Source organism: Jaculus jaculus, chromosome X, assembly GCF_020740685.1.
Source record: "Jaculus jaculus isolate mJacJac1 chromosome X, mJacJac1.mat.Y.cur, whole genome shotgun sequence".
In the NCBI taxonomy this organism is placed as follows: domain Eukaryota; kingdom Metazoa; phylum Chordata; class Mammalia; order Rodentia; family Dipodidae; genus Jaculus; species Jaculus jaculus.
Genome location: NC_059125.1, coordinates 3,028,531 through 3,052,351, shown reverse-complemented (window position 1 = coordinate 3,052,351; position 23,821 = coordinate 3,028,531). Strand labels below are relative to the sequence as shown.

Genomic DNA, 23,821 nt, shown 5'->3' with positions numbered 1-23,821 from the left:
TGGCCCAAACATCATTGTAACCCACCCACCCATATAAACTACTACAAGTTCCACCTACAAAACAGTATAGATAAGATACAAATTAAAAGGATTTTCTTCATCTCTAGAAGAAGAAAAAAAAATACCTCTTCTCCCATCATGTAGCCAGCCTCCTCTCTTCAGTTTGAAAAGGTCCCAGAACTACCCTGAAATCTTCCCACTTCCTTCCAACAGCCAAAGTCGCGGAGCCTGAGGACCCAGCCTAACCCTGAGTCATACTTGGGACCAAATGAGGAATGGGGAGAACAAAGCTTGCATTTGTTTATGATTCAGGAAGCCAGGGCCGATTCATGGTTTGGGTGGCTTCTCTAGAAGTCATCGTCCCTCCCCTACAACTCTACAGCAATCTAGGTTGTCTCCTGGGTTCCAAAGGTGTGGCTATTCATACAAGGAATGCACTGAGAGAGTATTTATTTGGCAGGACCACTTGTGTTTTAAAAAAACAAAACACCAGAGGGGAAATAAAAAGGCCACTATCTTTCTACAGATCACATGGCTTGAGAGGGAGGGATATCTAGTATATGGTCTGTTATTTCAAATAGCAATTTAAGAAACACTTTTACAGAAATGAAACTCATTTAAAAAACTGAAGAAGAGAAAACAGCAATAGCCTTATGGAAATGCTTCCCCTAGGGAAAAAAAAACAAAAAACAAAAAACAGCAAGATTGCTGTCGTGTCATCTGAAGCATCCTAACAGATACTTCTGGAATGAAGTGTTTAAACAACAATCTTGATTTTCCCCCAGATGAGAGCCCATATGAATCACCACTTTAAAGACTTTAGAGCCCACTGATTAAGAGTTAAAACCCTGAAGCCACAGTATCAGATCAAAATTCCAGTTGGGTCATCTATCTCTCAGCCATGTGATCTTGAATAACTTAAATTTTGTCTGCCTTAGTTTCTTTTTCTATAAAATTGAAATGGAACAAGGGCAATGTCACAGTAGGTAAGCATGTGGACCTGAGTTTGATCCTCAGCATCCTTGTAAAAAGCCAGGCATAACCACACACACCTATAACCCCAGTGCTGAGGGGTGCAGACGATCACTGAGGCTTACTGGTTAAATCAGTCTTGCTAAAAAAAAAAAAAAAAAAAAAAAAAAAAAGAGTTCCTGGTTCAGTAAGAGATGTTGTATCAAGGAAATCAGGTGGAAAAATGATTGAATAGGGCACCCAAAGTTCTCCTCTGAAATCTGTACAGGTGCCCACAGAGCACATGCATCTGCACACATAAATGCATATGCCATGCACACATATACACACTACACATACTACATACACACACCAAAAAAAACAAAATGCAGTAAAATGGGAATAACGGGCTGAGGGTGTAGCACAGTGGCAGAACATTTGCAAGGTTTTTGGTTCCATCCCCAGTATAACCAATACAACCACAATAAAAATAGTAATAATAGCATTTGTCTATACAGCTATCTACATGTTTAAATAATATATGTCAAATGCTTACAGAAGGCCTTGGTACAGAGTTAAGTGCTATACCAGCCACTATTACAAGTTCAGGACAAATCCACAAATCAGGCATTTCCCTCTTGTCATATTTCTTATATTCTTAGATTTAGATAACCTTTTCAGTTATTAACCATAGTTAGCATTTAAGTTTTTATTTTTAATATTTATTTGTGTGTGTGTATGTATGTGTGTGAAAGAAAGACAGAGAGAGAGAGAGAGAGAGAGAGAGAGAGAGAGAGAGAGAGAGAGAATGGGCGTGTGCCAGGGCCTCTAGCCAGTGCAAATGAACTCCATATGCATGTGCCACCTTGTGCATCTGGTTTACATGGGTTCTGGGGAATTGAATCTGGGTTCTTTGGTTTGTCTGCAGGCAAGCACCTTAAACCCTAAGCCAACTCTCCAACCCAAGATTTTGTTTTTAAATATTTTTTTCTTCCTTATTTATTTATTTACTTTGATGGGGGCGTATGGGCCTCCTACTATAGCAAACAAACTCCAGACACATGCACTACTTTGTGTTTCAGGCTTTATGTGTATACGGGTATCCTACCTGGGCCATCAGATTTTATAAGCAAGTACTTTTAACCACTGAGCCATCTCTCCAGCCCAGCATTTGAGCTTTTAAATTCAATGAATTTTAAAACCCTATATTCAATACTTTTTAACAACTTGCACTGTGGCCAACTCTTTAGGTGGTTTTGAATAAGATGGCATCCCAGTTCTCAAGAAATTTATAATCTCTGTGTATAACTAAGACATAGATCTGTTTATATATAACACACATAAAACAAATGTGGGAGATGTCACTAGGTGTTAATGACAAATGTGATACAAGTGCCACAGGATTAGCACTGGGAATGCAGAAGGCAGATAAGAAATTACCTTATCAAAACTTAATTAAAATGACAGTAAACAGACCAATCTTCTGTGCAGAAGAATTCCAAATCATTTCTTTAGATACTCCTCCCGCCAGGAAATGGAGCATAACTCCTCACTCCTAAAGTATAGGTTTGTAGAATGACATCTTCCAAAATCATCAAGTATGGAAAGAGAGGGGAAATAAAACAAACAAACAAAAAAACTTTTCTTGGGAAGAAACCTGACTAACATCATGTCAGTCAAAGTGACCAACGTTAGCATCAACAATGAGAACGTATTTTAACAGTATGTGCCCTGGATATGTGATATGATGTGAGAATCCATCTCTGTGAACTTCCACCTCAAAATTTACCACTTCAATCTAAGTATGAGAATAACCTCAGATGAAAGGCCTATTCAAGGACATTCCACAAAACACAAAATTGCAAGGTCATTAAAACAAGGAAGTCTTGAGAAGCTTTTTCAACCAAAAGGAATCTAAGGAGATAGGGTCAATAAATGTAATGCTGGCTGAGATCGTGGAACCAAAAAGAAAGAAAGAAAGAAAGAAAGAAAACAAAAACAGGACATTAATGGAGAGAGGGAGGGTATATGAGGGATAGCAGAGTTATGAAGGAGAAAGCGGGGGACAGGAGGGAAATACCATGGTTTGTTGTCTGTCAGTATAGAAGTTGTCAATCATTCATATATATATATATATATATATATATATATATACACACACACACACATACACATACATATACATATACATATATATACATATACACACATACACACAATTATATATAATTATATATATATATATGCATGTATATATTAGAAACAGAACACTGGACAAAAATTATGGATATCTGAATAAATGGAAGATTTAATTAATCATCATACACTGACATTGCCTCATTAATTGCAACAATGTTACTATATTAATATAAGCTATTAATAACAGTGAAACGTGGGTGTGGAGTATGTGGAAACTTTTAGGTACATTTACCACCTTTCTGTAAATCTACAACTATTCTACAATGAAAAGCTTATTCAAAAACTATTTAGAAAAATTTTTTTTAATTTTTATTAACATTTTCCATGATTATAAAACATATCCCATGGTAATTCCCTCCCTCCCCACCCCCACACTTTCCCGTTTGAAATTCCATTCTCAATCATATTACCTCCCCATTACAATCATTGTAATTACATATATACAATATCAACCTATTAAGTATCCTCCTCCCTTCCTTTCTCCACCCTTTATGTCTCCTTTTCAACTTACTGGCCTCTGCTACTAAGTATTTTCATTCTCACACAGAAGCCCAGTCATCTGTAGCTAGTATCCCCATATGAGGGAGAACATGTGGCGCTTGGCTTTCTGGGCCTGGGTTACCTGACTTAGTATAATACTTTCCAGGTCCATCCATTTTTCTGCAAATTTCATAACTTCATTTTTCTTTACCGCTGAGTAGAACTCCATTGTATAAATGTACCACATCTTCATTATCCACTCATCTGTTGAGGGACATCTAGGCTGGTTCCATTTCCCAGCTATTATAAATTGAGCAGCAATAAACATGGTTGAGCATGTACTTCTAAGGAAATGAGATGAGTCTTTTGGATATAACTGGATAAATATCTGCAGAAGGATGAAAATAGATTCTTCTCTCTCGCCATGCACAAGAATTAAGTCCAAATGGATTAAAGACCTTAACATCAGACCGGAAACTTTGAAACTGCTAGAGGAAAAAGTAGGGGAAACCCTTCAACATCTTGGTCTTGGCAAAGACTTTCTGAATACAACCCCAATTGCTCAGGCAATAAAACCACAGATTAACCACTGGGACCTAATGAAATTACAAAGATTTTGCACCGCAAAGGACACAGTGAAAAAAGCAAAGAGGCAACCTACAGAATGGGAAAAAATCTTCGCCAGCTATATATCTGATAGAGGATTAATATCTAGGATATACAAAGAACTCAAAAAGTTAACTAATAAGGAATCAAACAAGCCAATCAAAAAATGGGCTAAGGAGCTAAATAGAGAGTTCTCAAAGGAAGAAATACGAATGGCATATAAGCACCTAAAAAAATGTTCTACGTCACTAGTCATCAGGGAAATGCAGATTAAAACGACATTGAGATTCCATCTCACTCCTGTCAGTTGGCCACCATCATGAAAACAAATGATCATAAATGTTGGCGGGGATGTGGAAAAAAAGGAACCCTTCTGCACTGCTGGTGGGAATGCAATCTGGTCCAGCCATTGTGGAAAACAGTGTGGAGGTTCCTAAAGCAGCTAGAGATTGATCTACCATATGACCCAGCTATAGCACTCCTAGGCATATATCCAATAGAAAATTTTTTTTTAAGCCAGGAATAGTAGCCTGTTTACAATTCCAATAACCTACAGGTGGAGACAGGAAGATCATGAGTTCGAGGGCATCTCCAGCTACACAGTGAGTGTGATGGTTAATCTCTGGTTGTCAAGCTGACAAGATTTAGAATCAGCATAGAAATAAGTAAACATCCTGGTATGTCCATTAGCGATTTTTGAGATTAAATTAATTGAGGTGGGAATGATGGCACCCAACAAGGCTGGATCTTCCTGCCTCAATTAGTAAATGAATACTTATTAAGGCATCTGGGTCTGGTGGCACATACCTGCAATCCTAGCATTATGAAGGTTGGAACAGAGGATTAGGAGTCTAAGGCCAGCTTTATCTGGAGAATCACTTTGAGTCTAGCTTAGGCTACATGAGATTTTGCCATAAAGAAAGAAAGAGGAATAAAGAACAGCAACAAAATAAAAACCTAATTAGGAAGACAAATCTGATGAATGCATAGATACAGATAAATATATGTATGACTTATGGATGTACATGTATATATACATGCAAATACATTTTTAAAATATCCTCCCAACTTAATTTTGTGTGTGCTGTGTGTATGCAGATTGTGGGTATGGTGTGTGTATGTGCGTGAGTACATGTGTGTGTGTGAAGGGTATGTGTGTGTGTGTGCACATGCATATGTAAGCCAGAGAACAAACTTGAATGTCATTCTCAGAGATACTACCCATCTCCTTTGAGAGAGTGTCTCTCAGTTAACTAGAATTCAACAATTAGTCTAGACTGGCTGGCCAGAAAGTTTCAGGGATCCTCCTGTCTCCGCCTCCCCAGTACTGGGATTACAAGTGTATGTCACCAGTCTAGGTATTTTATATGCATACTAGGGATCAAATTTAGATCCTTATGCCTGCAAACCAAGAACTTTATTGACTGAACAATCTACCCAGTTCCCTCTCAATGTTTAAAAATCTTCTCTATCTTTAGCCCATCTATGAACAATGATAGTAGAATGCTGACTCTTGACTTTTTGCTTCCTAAAATACACATAAGAATTTTCTTTGAAAGGAAACTTGGCTCTTCTGTCAATTCTGCTGCCAACCAAGGCAACGGCAGCCCAGCTTCAAGAGTGTACATGAGGTGGGCCCATCTGCCCCTTTCCAAGAGCTACTAGAAATTCCTGGTGCCTGGCCAATTAGTCATCAACCATGGAGCCCTGGCAACTCTCCCAGCTACTTCCTTTCTCATCTCTATTCCACATTCCCCAGCACCTCCCCAGTTATATCTAAAGTGCAAAACATGCTGCTTCCCAGTTAAACTCCTTCACCAATGTGCCAGCCTACTCACAAGAAGTGTGGCTTGAGAGCAGACTGGGAGAGCCCTGGGGGAAGAGGCACCACCTCCCTTCCAGCTGCCTACCATCACCATGGATGCTGCACTTCAGCCCAGTCCACTTCTTTGGCCCTTCCAGGTAATTATATTATGATGGCTAATATTGGCAACTTGACAGGATCTAGAACCACTTAAGAGACAACCTTTTGGGCATGTCTGTGAGGGAATTTCTAGATCAAGTTAACTGAGGTAGAAAGACCCATCCTAAATGTGGATGACACCATTCCATGGGCTATGGTCTTTGACTGAATATAAAGGATAAAGTGACGTGAGTACCAGCATCCTTCTTTCTCTGCTTCCTGACTATGGATGCAATGTGACTATTACTTCATGATCCTGCCACCACTCTCTGCCACACTTCTCTGTCATGATGGACTTATCCTCAAACTATGAGACAAAAAAAAAAATCAGTCCTTCCTTTCCTTCCTCCCTCCCTCTTTCTTCCTGTCATTTCCTTTCCTTTCCCTTCCCTTCCCTTCCTTCCCTTTCCTCCCCTTCCTGCTCCCTTCTTTCCTTCCTTTGCTTTAGTCAAGTATTTTGTAGCAGCAATGAGAAAAATAACTAATACACATGCTTTTCATTGTCCATGCACATGCTGCCAGTACCATGAGTTCTCATCAGCTTTGAACACTGCTCAATTACCATTTCCTTGAAAAGATTTCTGAACACTCTCATCCCTTCCTTCTCACCATCCAGAAATGTTAATAGTTCTTTCCTCCAGAATCTCATTGATACTTTGGGCATACTTTTGCTAGTCCTGGTATTCTGCATTATAGTGACTTATACATATTCAAATCTGTAAGATGTAGGCACAATCCATCAGGGACATTGATAGATGCCTGTAATAACAGCACTTAGAAGGCAGAGATAGGAGGCTCCATAGTTTAACAAAGCTGCTCTCAACTACATAGTAAGCTCATGGCCAGACAAGGCTACAAGACACCCTGTGTCAAAAATAGGAGTAATGAGGGCTGGATTGAATGCTCAGCAGTTAAGATGCTTGTCTGTACAACCTAACAACCAGGGTTTGATTTCCCAGTACCCACATAAGCCAGATGCACAGGATGGCACATTCGTCTAGAGTTTGTTTACAGCAGCTAGAGGCCCTGGTGTGCCCATTCTTATACGTATTCTCTCTCTCTCTCTGCTTGCACATAAATAAATAAAATAGATTTTTTAAAAAAAATAGCAACAAAAAAGTAGTATACTGACATTCCAAGGTATCAGATGAGAGGCCTAAAAATGATGGCTGAGCCAAGCATAACCTCAGGAAGGAGGATTAACTCCATTCCGACTAACTAGGCCAAACCTACCCCACCCCAAATCAACAGTCTGCCAGTCAAAAAGGTATAATTATTCAAAGATAGCATCTAGACATGCCATCAGCCAATCCCTTCCACATGAACTGCCATCCATTAATTTATTGATACAGACAACTCAGCTGTCAATGCTAATCCATATAAGAAATTCAATAATGCTTCAGTAAATGAATAAGTGGGCCAATTAATGAATAAATAAAAAAGCCAATCTGTAGCTATACAACAAGCAGAACCCAATTTTCCTTTATAATTTTAATTAGACAAAATGTTGTCTTCATTCATCTAGTCCATAAATATTCACTGAAGGCCAGCTATAGTACCTTTAACAATCCTTTTCAAAGAATTGCAAATAAATGGTGACCAGTGATACTTTCTAGTGGCTGAGTTAATGATATGCAATAAACAGCTACCACAACACAGGACAATTCAAGTCTGCTTCTTGGAGTTTGAAAATTTCCGTAATTAAAAGGTAAAGCAACGGAGCCGGGCGTGGTGGCGCACGCCTTTAATCCCAGCACTCGGGAGGCAGAGGTAGGAGGATTGCCATGAGTTCAAGGCCACCCTGAGACTCCATACTGAATTCCAGGTCAGCCTGAGCCAGAGTGAGACCCTACCTCAAAAAAAAAAAAAAAAAAGGTAAAGCAACGGCACTGGAATGGCATTGCCATTTATAGGCACCCCTTTCTTTTTTTTTTTTTTTTTTAAATTTATTTATTTGAGAGCGACAGACACAGAGAGAAAGACAGGTAGAGGGAGAGAGAGAGAATGGGTGCGCCAGGGCTTCCAGCCACTGCAAACGAACTCCAGACGCGTGCGCCCCCTTGTGCATCTGGCTAACGTGGGACCTGGGGAACTGAGCCTCGAACCGGGGTCCTTAGGCTTCACAGGCAAGCGCTTAACCGCTAAGCCATCTCTCCAGCCCTAGGCACCCCTTTCTACCACCAAGCACAACAATAAAAAAATAACTAACCATAAGCAAGTGAGTATAATATGCCAGATGTTTTCCCACTCATTTTACATATTATTTAATCCTCAAAACAAGCCTATGGAGCAGATCCTCCTGTTACTCTAATTTTAAAGATGAGAAACCTAAAGCACTGAATGATTAACTTATGTCAGAAGGAGACAGAGTTGAGATTTGAACCTGGGCTACCTAGCCTGAATTTTGAATAGCCAGTGTACTCCTATAAACACAAGGGTTCTCTGAGACAGGGTTTTATGGATCCCAAACTGGCCCGAAATTTGCTATGTAGCTGAGAATGACCTTGAACTTTTCATTGTCTTACCTCTCTAGCACTGGGATTACATGTGTGTACTATCGTGCTCTTTTTCTGTGCTACTGAGCATTGAACCCTGTGCTTCAAGCATGCTAGGAAAGCACTCTACAACCTGAACCACATCCCCAGGCCTTAAAAACACAATTTTAAGGCTTTCTGAAAATGTGATTTTTGATTATCTAGATGCAATTAAAGATTTCTTAGACAGGACACTAGGCTGAGTGTATTAGAAAGTGCATGTCAAACACATATAAAGAAAGCAGCAAGCAGCATCCAACATTTCAAGGAGTAACCCTGCAATGCTATGTGTTTCCCTCTCTACCAACTCTTTTCCCTCCTTCTTGCAGACAAGCAAACAGACAACACTGCTCATAAACTGAAGGCTGAAAACCTCAAATGCTTCATTTAACTGGTGAGCATCTTAATACCATCTGCTCACTTTTCAGTTTCTGATAACGGAGAATAACTTAGAAGGTGTCATATAATCTTATCTTTCAATGCAAATAAGGGAGATCCAATAGTCTAGATCTCAGATAATCACAAAACCTCTTTGATCTAACTGTATTAAATTACTCAAGGAATATATTCTCTCCTGAAGCTGTTCGGGTTATTTCATCTTCAGAGGCATAGATCTCTTATTTTTAAGCAACTCAGACAATAATTTGTTTGGTTTGCTTGTTTGTTTTCATGGCCTTGCTATGTAGCCCAGGCTTGCCTGGCATTATATAGACCAGCTGGCCTTGAACTTGCAGTGATCCTCCAGTCTGTGCCTTCTGAGTGCTGGAATTACAGGAGTACTACACCCAGATATGATCATCACTTTAGATGTTCACATGCTTTAATTTTACTATGGTTTATGTTTTTAATGGAATGGTTAACAAGACAAACTGAGATGTGTATGAAAATATTAAAATTCGGGCTAGAGAGACTGCTTAGTGGTTAAGGCATTTTCCAGCAAAGCCAAAGGAATCCTGGTTCAGTTCCCCAGGACCCATGTAAGCCAGATGCACACAGGAGCACATGCATCTGGAGTTTTTCTGCAGTGGCTGGAGGCCCTGGCATGCCTATTCCCTTTCCCTCCCTCCCTCCTTCCTTCCCTTCCTCCCTCCCTCTTTCTCTCTCTCTCAAGTAAATAAATAAATAAATAAATAAATAAATTTTAAAATTCTCTTACTGGAATTTGGCTGACTGAAATCATTGATTGGTGACTTTCATCTACATATAATTTTAATTCTAACTCTCTGCTACATTAAAAGTTATACTGTTGGGCTGGAGATATGGCTTAGCAGTTAAGTGCTTGCCTGTGAAGTGTAAGGAACCTGGTTCGAGGCTCGATTCCCTAGGACCCATGTTAGCCAGATGCACAAAGGGGACTTATGCATCTGGAGTTCATTTGCAGTGGCTGAAGGCCCTCTCATGCCCATTCTCTCTCTCAGTATCTCTCTCTCTCAGTATCTCTCTCTCTCTCTCTCTCTCTCTCTCTCTCTCTCTCTCAAATAAAAATAAACTAAAAAGCTATACTATTGATACCATAAAGGGGTTAATTTGGGTGACTGTGATTCTATACATGAGATTCAAGACAATGAAAATTGCAAAAGAGACTGTCACAAACAACATCTAGTGTAAATTGTAGAAAAGCAAAATCTTTCAAGAAAGACATGTCAGAAGTCACTAATGGAAGTCAGCTAATACATGAAGAGCACAGAAAAGGAATGTCTTGAAAGATTTCTTTGTGAAGATAACTCTATAAAAATTTCAAACTTGGCAAGTCATTAAGTTTGATTTTTTTTCAACCAGTAAAAGACTGTTTCCCAATGATTAAACGTACAAGGAGGCCTAGAAAGCCTGAACATGGACTAAGCTAGGTCAAAAAGCCAGGATTATTCTGTATCCAGTAATGTCAAGTTAAATTCTTGGCTTCACTCAAGTTCCTATAACTTCCTTACTGGTCTACTGGCACTACTACCTAGGTAGGAGACAAAGGAAAACCTCCTGATAAGGAAATTCTCCCTTAGGTCCACAGGTCTGATACAGGCATCAGTTATATTCAGGACAAAAGGTCCTATGTGACTCCCTTTTTGCTTATAGTTTCTAATCCTAATCTCTACCCTATATGGATTGGTTTCCTCCTGATCACCAGACATATTTATCCATTTGCTTGCTGGATGCCTCTGCTTAATAGTCCCACATATGCCTCAGAATCCATCTGGTCAAACCCATTGACCTCCTGCCTAAATACCTTCTCCTTAATGTTTTCTAACCGGGGAAATAGTACTACCATACACCTAGATCCTAGATGCTTAGGCCATTTGTCCAAGTCATTATTTTCAGGTCTTCTTTCTCTTTTATCCCCCATATACTATCAAACTTTTAGATTATATCTTCAAGTTATTCAAGATATTTATTTTTGTCCATAACAATGATGCAAATTGGTAAAATTGATATCCCTTCCCTTGATGCTTTTTTACCACAGGAAAGGATATTAAATCAACTCTACCTAGGTATTCCTTGCACTCTCTGTCCCCTTATTCATTCTGGAAGTGTTAAAAGAATTATCTTCTTTTCCTCCTTCTTAGAAGCTGTCATTCTATGCTATTCCTCAAGAGATAGGTCTAAGTCACATAGACCTGGGTTGCTATATGTTGCTAATATTAGGTAGATGAATCTAGTTCTGGGAAATAAGCTATAAGGACTATTTGACGCTTACAATAATATACACCTTCCAACTTGACCTCCATCAGTAACAGCATTGCAATATATGTACAGAAAGATGTACACAAGTATGAAGATTTAAGCATACAGCTTGAGGATCTTTCACAATGTAAAGTGATATCTATACAAATAGAGGAATATACTATGTTTATGAATTGGAAAATGCCAATTTTCAATCAAAAACATCGATTGATTCAATGCAATCTCTTTAAAATTCAAATGAGGGCTAGAGGTATAGCACAGTGCCAGAGCACTCTCTCCTAGCATGTGTGAGGCCTGAGGCTCAACCCCCCAGTACCACATTAGTTAAAAATAAATGAAATTCAAAGAAAAGTATAAGGTGCCAAGGTCAGCCTATGTCATGTTGAAGAAGAAAAGAGATCAAGGAAGTCTATTCATCCCTTTATCCCTCTTACACTAATAGGTCAGAACAGAGTATCCAGAAAAAGACCTGTACATACATAGCCACTGAAGTTGATGACAAAAGTGACCTGTGCTATGCAGCACGGAAAAAAAAAAATGACTTTCTTGATAAACAGTGATGGATATAATAAAAATTCAGCATAAGTAGTTTTATCTTTCTCCATTCATTGACTTATCTGATGAACTAACTGATTTAATGTTTACAAGGGACAAGGGGAGCTATTTGTCTGGAGAGTGAATATAAGCTTCTATCATCTGACTTTTGAATTTTACTCAGTTCTATCATCCATTGTTCGCACTGTAGTTGGGACAGTTTCTCTAAACTACCTATCTGTTCCTACCACTTCCTTGCCTAAAGCTTCTACTGGTTCCCTAACATCCAAAAGATCAAGCAAAATCTCTAACAAGGCTCTGCATGCTGTGGACCCTGCTACTTCCACATTTGTATCCTTTCATACTTCCTGCTAGAGTCTCTACATGTCAACTGTGCACATCTTTCCACCTCTGAAGCATTGTTCATGGAAAACTTTTGTTATATGACCATATTGTGAATTGGTCATATTCTTATTGGGTTATACTCTTATGACCCCTCTCTCCCATTCCCATTCCACTCAGGCCCCACTTCAGGGAGTTACTGGTAATCATTGCTGTGTCATGAATGCACCAGTCAGTGTCTGTGGGAGTGGAGGCCCAGAGACAATTATTTTTAGTGTATGTGTTCATATGTGAATGCCACAGCACATATGTGGACGTCAGAGAACTAGCTCCGGTGTTGGTCCTCACCTTCTAACTTGTTTTGAGGCAAGGTCTCTTGTTTGCTGCTGTTCCCATACTAGCTTCACGATTCTACAATCTCAACCTCCCTTCTTGCCGCAGGCACACTGGTACTACAGGTGTTCACACTGCCTCTAGCTTTATGTACCTTGTGGGAATCTAAACTTGGGTCATCAGACTTGCCCAGCAAGCACTTTACCCACTGACACATCTCCCCAGTGTGTGAGGCAGTTATATATGGTAATCTCCCTGCCTTGAGAATGGCATGTTTCTTTTCTTGATAAATGTCTATTAGGCAAGTGGTTCTCAGCCTAAGCATTACCTCCTGTAGGAAATGGACACACACATTTATACACGCCTTAACAGCATAGCACTTCCTTTCCTGTCCAAGGGCTTCTACAGCACAGCACTCTGTTCTCAGCTTGATTATGGCATTTGCCATACTGTAACACCTGCTAACTTTTCTGTAGCTCTCTGAGTTCATTGATCTAGTCTCCCTTTACTACTATATCCTCAGTGCCAAGCATAAATGAACATTTAATAAACACTACTTGAAATGAGACACATTTGTAATTTACAATGTACTTTCTGCTTAGTATATTTAAATGGGTTAAAAGTGCATTCCCATTTTACATATGATCCATCCAGAAGGCAACTTTGTCAAGATCAATCCATGGAAAACTTCTCATGTTTACTTTGGCTTATCTCAGCTATAAAATACTATTCATTATTCTGAAATAGCACATATTTGTATCTGAGTTTAATTCAATTGGTATATTTTCTCCAAGGGTTTCTTTCCTTTAGTCTTCATTAAGGGGAATTTCTAACATACATATACAAAAATAGTGTAGAGTGTGACAAATTCCTACGTATACACCTTTCTGGCTATAATCTCAGAATCTCGAAGATGGAGGCAAAAGGATCAAGAGTTCAAAGTCATCCTTAGTTACATAGCAAGTTCAAAGTCAAACTAGGCTACAAAAGACCATGTCCGGAAAAAAAAAAAATTACCAACTCATCACCAATCTTGTTTCCTATATCTTCTGCCCACTCTTCCATCTTCCAGATTACTGAAAACAAATCTGAGATATTAAATGATTTTGTCTGTAAATATTTCAGGTGAATGGTACATTACACAAATCATTTCCAGGCATATCCATTTGGCAGTTTTAAAAAGATTCATAAATGTAGCCTTTCCTCTCAGCTTAATAAGATATGGAAGAAAATCTACATCCCCTGTTTGATTGGTTGACTGTTTTGGAACTCAGTTTGTCTATACCACCTAGGCTAGCATGAAACTTGTTATGTAGCGGTGGTGGCTTGATTCAGGTGTCCCCCATAAACTTAGATGTTCTGAATGCTAGGTTCCCAGATAATGGGAATTAATGCCTCCTGGAGGGAGTGTATTGTTGGGGGCAGGCTTATGGCTATTGTAACCAGTTTCCCCTTGCCAATGTTTGGCACATTCTGTTGCTATGGTCCACCTTATGTTGGCCAGGGGGTGATGTCCACCCTCTGCTCATGCCATCATTTTCCTCTGCCATTTTGGAGCTTCCCTTCAAGTCTGTAAGCCAAAATAAACCTCTTTTTCCCAGAAGCTGCTCTTGGTTTGGCAATTTCTACAAGCAATGAGAACCTGACTGCAACAGTAAAGTGGTCCTGAGGAGTAGTGACATTTGTTGCTAAACACCTGTGTGGCTTTAGCCTTTTGGAGCTGATTTTCAAGTGGGATATGGAAGGATTTGAAACCTTGAACTAAGAGACGCCTTGCAGTGCTGTAAGTACAGCTTGATGGACTATTCTGGTCAGAGTTGAAAGGCCTGAATGCAGTAAGAACTGTGTACTGTGAGGTTTGGCTTATGAGGGTCAGAAAGAGCTTTGCCTGGACTGGGCTAGCAGTTTCTATGGGAAGCTTGCTGTTATGAGTGTGTCCTGAGAAGTTGTGCGGGTTGCTATGTGTAGGAATGAACTGATGTGAGCAGAGGGACATGGCACAGAAAAAAAAAAAAAATCTTTGGGTGGATTGCTGCCCGTTCAGCTGCAATTACAACCTTTGAGATTGGGCCAGCTGACCTGTGTTGGGGCAACAGGAAGAAGGTAGACTCTTTTGAAGGGCCTGAGTGCTCAAGGAGTATCCTGTTCTTCAAAGTCTGCTTTATTTCCCCCTGGATTAACAAACTGGCACCCTACCTGGTATCATGGAGTATAAGAAATGCTGGAAAGAGGGTCATTGAGTTTGCAACATGGTTTTGTGTTTTGGAAATGGCCATGGGCAGTGTGAAGTGGGTTTGCTGGTTGCCTGCATGGAGACCCCATTGGGCCATGAGGATGAACCATGGATTGCAGTGGAAACCCAGTGGAGATGCCGGGACCATGAGATGGCTGCCAAGGAGCTCCGGCCCTGATGAAGTTTTCCAAGACTGTGAGTAGCCTAGCTGGAGGGGTGGAATTGGAATGCCAGAGACTTGTTGCTGGTTAGAATTATCGGACTTGAAGATTTGTCACTGGCTAGAGTTGCTGGACTTGAAGCTATAGAGTTTGATGTTTGCCCTGGTTGTTTCAAATCATGTATTGCTTGAGTATTTCTTTGCTATGCCTGATGCCATCTTTTGCAGTGTGAATATTTATTCTGTGCCATTATGGGTTTTTTGGTATTATGTCTCAGTTAAAAGATCTTGGACTATTATGGGGATGTATGAACATCATTGGAATTGATAAAAGCTAGGGGACTTTTAAAGTTGGATGAATGCACTGCATTTTACAGCATGTATGGTTATCAGTTTATGGGGCCCAGGGGAGGAATGCGGTGGTTTGATTCAGGTGTCCCCCCACAAACTTAGGTGTTCTGAATGCTAGGTTCCTAGATGATGGAGATTTGGGACTTAACACCTCCTCGAGGGAGTGTATTGTTGGGGGCGGGCTTATGGGTGTGATAGCCAGTTTCCCCTTGCCAGTGTTTGGCACACTCTCTTGTTGCTATTGTCCACCTTATGTTGGCCAGGGGGTGATGTCCACCCTCTGCTCATGCCATCATTTCCCCCTGCCATCATGGAGCTTCCCCTTGAGCCTGTAAGCCAAAATAAACCTCTTTTTTTCCCAGAAACTGCTCTTGGTTGGGTGATTTCTACCAGCAATACAAACTTGAATGCAACAGTAGCTTAGGCTAGCATTGAATTTTCAATCATCACACCTCAGCCTCCTGAGTGTTATGATTATAGGCATGCGTCACCTGTCTGGTTTCACTACTCATTTTTCAAGGTTGAGAGAGGGATATTATATAACATTTTACTTGAAATATAGTCTAATCATTAACTTTCAGTATCATGGATTAAAACCGAGCTAAGATAAGCACAACACTACCTGCTGAGCCTGGAAAGTGAATGTGAATACTGCACAAACTTCAGTATTGATGTGATGCTTGCAGCTACCCATAACTATTAGATTCCTTTTCTCCCTTCATAGACATTACCAAATCAGCTATGTCAGAAAGTCAATTATCCCAGTATAAGTGCAAAATATGCTCATTTGCCACACAAGAAACAATTTGTGCTTTGGCAAAAATCAAAACAGCAAGTGCTATTAGGGAAAATGTCTTCCTTAAATATAAATCTTACACAAAACCATCTCAAGAGTGGTAAGAACCATGTGGTACATTAATAAAACAATATTACATTCATCATCTCTCATGCCAGGTTGCACAATAACATACTAGATCTGCAAATTTAGGCAACTATCCATGTCACCAACACCTGGGGGGATGAGGAGTGTGGAGGTAGTTTCAAATCTTTACAGATGCTGTAAAAGTTGTCTGCAACCAGCCAAGCAGGCTGGGAAGTTTCTGCTTGTTTCAGAGGCTGCATACTGAGAAATGAGTTAGGGGCTATAGCACATGGTTTCATTCTGTAAAAATATGGAATCAGGGGCTGGAGAGATGGCTTAGCAGTTAAGCGCTTGCCTGTGAAGCCTAAGGACCCCGGTTCGAGGCTTGGTTCCCCAGGTCCCACGTTAGCCAGATGCACAAGGGGGTGCACACGTCTGGAGTTCGTTTGCAGAGGCTGGAAGCCCTGGCGCGCCCATTCTCTCTCTCTCCCTCTATCTGTCTTTCTCTCTGTGTCTGTCACTCTCAAATAAATAAATAAATAATTTTTTTAAAAAAATATGGAATCACTATGCACACACATGTGCTTGCATGCATACATACATACCTATCTATATGTTACACAACTACAATGAAGTTAATGTTTCATGTCACCACTACAAATGCAAAAAAAAAAAAAAATCTTTGGGGCTGGAAAGATGGCTTAGTGGTTAAGTTGCCTATCTGTGAAACCTAAGAACCCATGTTCGATCTCTCTCCAGATCCCCTGTAAGCCAAATGCACAAGGTAACACAAGTGTAAGGGTGCACATGTGCACAAGGGGGAGCATGCATTGGGAGTTCGATTGCAGTGGCTGGAGGCCATGGCACATCAAGTCTCTTGTTCTCACTCTCTCACATAAAAAAAGGCCAGTCTGTGGGGTTTGCCTCAAAAAAAAAATCTTTGTTTCACAAAGTTACTGTTAACCACACAACTACTATATTTTCAACTACAGCACTGCTCTATAATTTCACCCAGTCCCTTCATTCTATAAAATGTCTCTAATCTCCAAAGTACTATGTTAATACATTTAAATATTATTATTTCCATTAATAGTTATTGAGCACCTAATATGTGTCACACACCATTCTAAGTATCCAGTATATACCAGTGAGAAGGAACCAAAAGCCCTATTAGGAAGAAGTGAAAGTGATAAGATATCAATGAGTGGATGCTGGACATAGTTAGGAGGCAGAGGTGATGGGGTTTCCTGATAGGTCAGTTAGGAACAACCCAAGGTCTTCTTTTCAAAAAAGGAGAGCAGGATAGCACTGCCTTCATACAGATAGAGAAAGTTATGGGTAAAGGAGGAGGAGGAATAAGAGTTAGAGGAATTATGGTGTGGATAAATTAATATAGATTTAAGATCTCCCAAGTGCATATGTTGAAGGAGGAAGTCAGGTATACAGCTCTGTGGTGCTAGAAAACAGTGTGCTGAGATATAAATTTGGCTCAGGTTGGTGGCATCCACCTATAGCCCTATCACTTGGGAAGCTGAGGCAATAGAATTACTTCAGCCCAGGAAGTCAGGACCACACAAAAAATTGTGGTGGAGAGAAGGACATAGGAGGATGGCTAATCAAACTTTTAAAATATGGGGGCTGAAGAGATGACTTACTGGGTAAGGTGCTTGCCTGCAAAGCCAAAGTATTCAGGTTGGATTCTGCAGGACCCACGTAAGCCAGATGCACAAGGTGGCACATGTGTCTGGAGTTCACCTGTAGTGGCTGAAGGCCCTGACACACCTATTCTCTCTTCTCTATCTGCCCCCTCAAATAAATAATTAAAAATAAAATATTTTTTAAAAATTTAAAAGTTCTGGAGGCTGGAGAGATGGATAATCAGTTATGGCACTTGCCTGCAAAGCCTAATGACCAAGGTTTAATTCCAGTACCCATATAAAGCCAAATGCACAATGTGGCACATGCATGTGGTGATCATTTGCAGTGGCTAGAGGCCCTTGTAGGTCCATCTTCCTTCCTTTCTTCCTTCCTCCCTTCCTTCCTCCCTCCCTCCCTCCTTCCCTCCCTTCTTTCTTCCCTCCCTCCCTCCTTCCCTCCCTTCCTTCCTCCCTTCCTCCTTCCCTCCCTTCCTTCTCACTCAAATAAATACATAAAATATTTTTATATTTTTTGTTCACTTTTATTCATTTATTTGAGAGCAAGAGACAGGAGAAATCAGAGAGAGAGAGAGAGAGAGAGAGAGAGAGAGAGCAAGTGTGTGTGCCAGGGCCTCCAGCCACTGCAAACGAACTCCAGATGTGTGCGCCCTCTTGTGCATCTGGCTAATTAGGGTCCTGGGGAATCAAACCTCAAACTAGGGTCCTTAGGCTTCACAAGCAAGTGCTTAACTGCTAAGCCATCTCTCCAGCCCACATAAAATATTTTAACCAATATTTTTTATTATATATGGAGGTATTTTGTATGTAAACAACACATGTTGGTACCATCCTTTCCCTCCTCCCTACCCCTTTTCTGAACAGACCTTCCTGGAATGTTCTGGGGCTAGAGAAATGGCTTAGTGGTTAAGGCTCTTGCCTTCAAAGCCAAATGAGCCACGTTCCATTCCCCAGAACCCACATAAGCCAGATGCACAAGGGGGCGCACACATCTGGAGTTCACTTGCAGTGGCTGGAGGCCCTGGCACGCCCATTCTCTTCCTCTCTCTCTCTCTTCCTGCCTATTTTTCTCTCTCTCAAATAAAGAGAGAGAGAGAGAAAGAAGAACTAGACATGGTAGCTGGCCCCTTAAAAAAACAAAAAATATTCTGGCTGGGCATCGTGGCACATGTCTTTAATCCCAGCATTTGGGAGGCAGATGTAAGATCACTGTGAGTTCAAGGCCACCCTAAGACAGGTCAGCCTGTGCTACAGTGAGACCCTAACCTCAAAACAAAGTCCTGAATAAGTGTCACTAGCTAATAGTATATATGTTGAAAAAGAAATTTTGAGCATAAGTTGCCTGTGGAGGTGCATAATTTTACACACAGTTTCTAGAAAAATTTCAGTGTCAAGAGTGGGTGCCTTCCAGTGAGTTGTTGGCCAGGGAAGCCTCTACTGCCCCCAAAACATTACAGGCTATTTTCAAGGCTCTTGGTTGCCCATCAGAACAAGGTGCTAAGACCCTATTGCTAAAGACTCCACATGTATGGGCTACAGGTCACTGAGAAATCAAGCTGGAGCTGAGCTAAAAGCCTCCTCCCTGTTGATTAGCTGTCAAGATGCTAGAAAGAGCTATCTAGCCTGTTGGGGGATGAAAGTCATCAATGAGTTTGACCAGTGGTAGACTGCAAGCTTTATGGCTGGCCAGCCAGGACAAATATACCAATTGGTACAATGGTGGCATGTTTGTTATGGGAGGAACCAACTGATTTGTGATTGGACTTGAGGCCTCCTCCATGGGAGGGAATTCGTACCTGGTACTAAAAACCTAATCAAAAGCCTATGGCTGGATAGGTCATAAGCCCCAGTAGGGAAACTAATACTGCTATCTCACTAAGTGAATATATTATGCCCACCAAACTGCCCTCTAAGTACTTATGTTTATGCCCATATATTAATGCTACTCTCGCTTTTTAAATATAATATTTATTTACTTGAGAGACAGGCAGATAGAGATAGAGAAAATGGGTGAACCAGGGCCTTTAGCCACTGGAAATGAACTCCAGATACATGTACCACCTTGTACATCTGGCTTATACGGGTACTGGGAAATTGAGCCTACGTCCTTAGGCTTTGTAGGTAGGTGCCTTAACCGCTAAGCCATTTCTCAAGCCCACTCTCACTTTTACTTAGAAAGGCTTCTCTTTTCAGATAGCACTGATGATTGGCATGACTCAAAACTTATCTGTTCTGCCGGGGTGGTGGCACACGCCTTTAATCCCAGCACTTAGGAGGCAGAGGTAGGAGGCCTCCCTGAGACTACATAGTGAATTCCAGGTCAGCCTGGACCAAACTGAGACCCTACCTCAAAAAACAAAACCAAAAACAAAAAAAAATATATTTATCAGTTCTGAGAAGTGACAGTGTAGTAAGACATCTCTATCACACCCTTCCAGGCTCAGGGACCATTTGTGGAAGAGGTGGCAGAAAGATTGTAATAATCAAAAGAAGGCAAGGAGTGCTTATAATACTGTCCTCCAGACATACAATGGCCATGATATTCATGACCTCACAGTGGCTGAGGCTGCCTACACAAGACCTGAATAATAGAAGAAAAATGATGACATCAAAATAGAAGAGAATATAGTTGAAAAGCAGAAGGGATACAGTAGAGGGGGGATTTGGAAGGGAAGAAAAGGAGTTAGTGAGAGGGGATTATGATCATGGTATATTATCTATATTTATGGAAGTTGCCAATAAAAGTTAAAAAAGAATAAGCAACATTAGGACTACTATATATTTTACACTGACATTGATATTAATAATAACTCATATCATTGTCAGTTAAAATAAAGATTAATAGCAATAATAAAAGTTACACCATGCCAACTTGATCAAGTCAATGGTCATGTTCACTTCAAATAATTGAATAAAATGGTGTGAAATTCCATCATTCTTTTTAAAATATTTTATTTATTTGAAAGACAAAGAGAGAGCAACAAGGAGAGAGAACAAGCATGCCAAGACCTCTAGCAACTGCAAACAAACTCCAGACGTATGTGCCACCTTGTACATCTGGCTTTATGTGGGTACTGGGGAATCGAACTTGAGTCCTTACACTTTGCAGGAAAGTGATCTGACATCTGAGCCTTCTCTCCAGCCCTCCATTCTTCGTCTTCTTCTTTTGAGATAGGGTCTTACTCTATCCCAGGGTAACCTGGAATTTACTATGTAATCCGAGGGTGGCCTTTAACTCACAGCACTCCTCCTACTTCTGCCTCCCGAGTACTAGGATTAAAGTATGTGCTTCCATGCCTGGCTTCTTATTATTCTTTAGCAAAATGAGGGCTCTCTTTTTATGAATACTTACAGGAATCTGAATATAACCCTAGAAGACAGACATGTGCTCACAAAGTTGAGCTACTAACTAAATAGGTTTCAGTTTGTGAGCAACATCACATATTGATTAATGAAAGGAGCAATACTGGTTCAGAGAAGGTTCAACAAAAGAAGAGTTTAAGTTAAACAGTCTGCAATTTTTTCCTCTCTGCCTTTTCTCTAAGGTACTAAATATCTAAACAGTTCCCTCCCCCAAATCTGCTTCAGTGCGTGGTGACAATGGGCAAGGTTGCTAGGGGCAGAGTGGATGGTATAGGGTCAATAGCTGCAGAAGATGATGCAACCTTTAAAGCTTCACCTCACTAAAAAATTAAAAATGTTTAAAAGCCACCAATAAACCTGCATTTGAAATGTTGCCAATACCCCATCCCCCAAACCTCCTGGCACAAACATCGGAGAAAAAAAAAATCTCAGCACTAAATCAAATTAACAAACATTCCTTAAGCACAGAACGAGTGTAGCTTATTATTACTTGGAAAATTCCACAGTATTTATCAACTCCTAAGCAAGGCTATGATGTTCAGAAGTATACCACAGTAGACGTCATCAGCAGCCACAGAGCTATGGCTCTGGGTGGGTTGCCATAGAAACCGCGTACTCAGCAGCAGCATGCTATCTACCTCTCACCAACCCAGAACCAGAGGCAAAAGTAAACAGCCAGCTTCCTGATGGGAGCAACCCAGGGAGTCAGAACACAGGCTGTCTCCATCATTCACACACATGGGAGACTTCCTTTCAGGAATCTGAAATTGTCTCCAGCTAACTCTTAGCACAACTGCTTTTCTCAAATGCAGAATCACAGTCAACACACTCTAGCACAAAGCATTAGAAAACTGTACAAGGAAAGAAGAAAGACTGTTGGATATACAAAAGGTATCCGGGTCATGTGTTTGGCTGGGTACAGGTGTGAGGGACTCTTGTTTTTTTTTTTAAAAAAATTTGTTTATGTATTTGAGAGTGAGAGAGAGAGAGAGAGAGGGAGAGAATGGGTGTGCCAGGGGCTCTAGACACTGTAAAGAATTCCAGATGCACGTGCTACCTTATGCATCTGGCTTACATGGGTCCTGGGGAATAGCACTAGGGTCCTTTGGTTCTGTAGGCAAACGCCTTAACTACTAAGCTCTCTCTCCAGCCCTATGATAGACTTTTCAGGTAGGGAGATGAAAAAATGTTGGGCCTCTTAAAAGTCATACTGAGAAACATTCCCTACAAAGGTAATGCATATGTGTGTATGTATATAAATATATTGTATGTATGTATCCTGATGTTCTGCAGAGGTCAATGTGTTAAAAACTTGGTCCCCAGGGTGGTACAATTGGGAAGTTGTGGAATCTGTGAGAGGTAAGGTGTGATGAGAGGTCCTTAGATCATTGAGGATGTGCCCTTGAAGGGATTATGGGTTCCTAACTCTTTCTTCTCTCTGCTATTTGGCTCATGAGATAAGACATTTTGTTCCACCTGAGGCTCCAAGTTATGGAACCAACCAATTATGGACTGGATGCTCCAAAACTGTGTTAAATAGACATTTTTCTCTCTTTGTATGTGTGCACAAGTACACATGTGCATGTAAGTGTGAATACATGTGTATATACATGCATGTAAAGTTTAAGAGGACAACTTCAGATATCATTCCTCAGTCTCCATCCTCGATTTTTTTAAATGTTTATTTTTATTTATTTATTTGAGAGTGACAGACACAGAGAGAAAGAGGGAGAGAGAGAGAGAGAAGAGCGAGAGAATGGGCGCACCAGGGCCTCCAGCCACTGAAAATAAACTTTAAATGTGTGCGCCCCCTTGTGCATCTGGCTAACGTGGGTCCTGGGGAATTGAGCCTCGAACCAGGGTCCTTAGGCTTCACAGGCAAGCACTTAACAGCTAAGCCATCTCTCCAGCCCTCCATCCACAATTTTTAAGACAGAGTCTCTCACTGGCCTGGGGCTCACCAAGTAGGCTAGACTGGCTGGTCAGTGAATATATGTTTGGCCTGTCTCTACCTCCTAAACACTGGGATTACAAGTGTGCATCACCATGCCTGTTTTTTTTTTTTCTTTGTCTTGTTTTGTTTTCTTTTGCTTGCTTTGTTCATGAGTACTGGTGATCAAACTCAGGCCCTCACACTTCGAAAGCAAGCATTTTACCAACTAGGCTATTTCCCCAGCCTAAACTTTATCTGAAACTTTATTTTCTATTTATTTATTTATGAGAGAGAGAGAGAGAGAGAGAATGAGAATGAGAATGGGTGTGCCAGGGCCTCCAACCACTGTAAATGAACTCTAGACACATGCACCACCTTGTATACCTAGCTTACATGGGTCCTGAGGAATAGAACCAGGGTCCTTTGGCTTTGCAGGCAAGTGCCTTAACCACTAAGCAATCCCTCCAGCCCCTGAAGCTTTATTTTCTAAACAGTAATGATATAGTAGCTGACTGACACAAGAGAGACTTAAAAAAAAAAAAAAAACTATTCCCATCTGGAAGGTGAACAAAAAAGGGAGGACAGCGAACAGCTAACATAGAGAAACTTTGAAGCCTCAAAAGAGGTCCCCAAAACATCTGATATC

General features: G+C 40.6%; 1 protein-coding gene across 6 annotated transcripts in view; it reads right to left on the bottom strand.

The window, feature by feature from the left end:
* Positions 1-23,821, bottom strand: part of Sh3kbp1 (SH3 domain containing kinase binding protein 1) — a 446,513-nt gene that overhangs the window by 166,350 nt on the left and 256,342 nt on the right. The window contains exon 1 of one of the 6 annotated variants that reach the window (XM_045140552.1): positions 126-221. The exons of the other annotated variants lie outside the window; for them this stretch is intronic. Within the exon in view, the coding sequence (XP_044996487.1) occupies positions 126-140 (15 nt within the window). The 5' untranslated portion in view covers positions 141-221. Of the gene's footprint in view, positions 1-125; positions 222-23,821 lie in introns of those variants that run through there. 6 annotated transcript variants of the gene reach the window in all.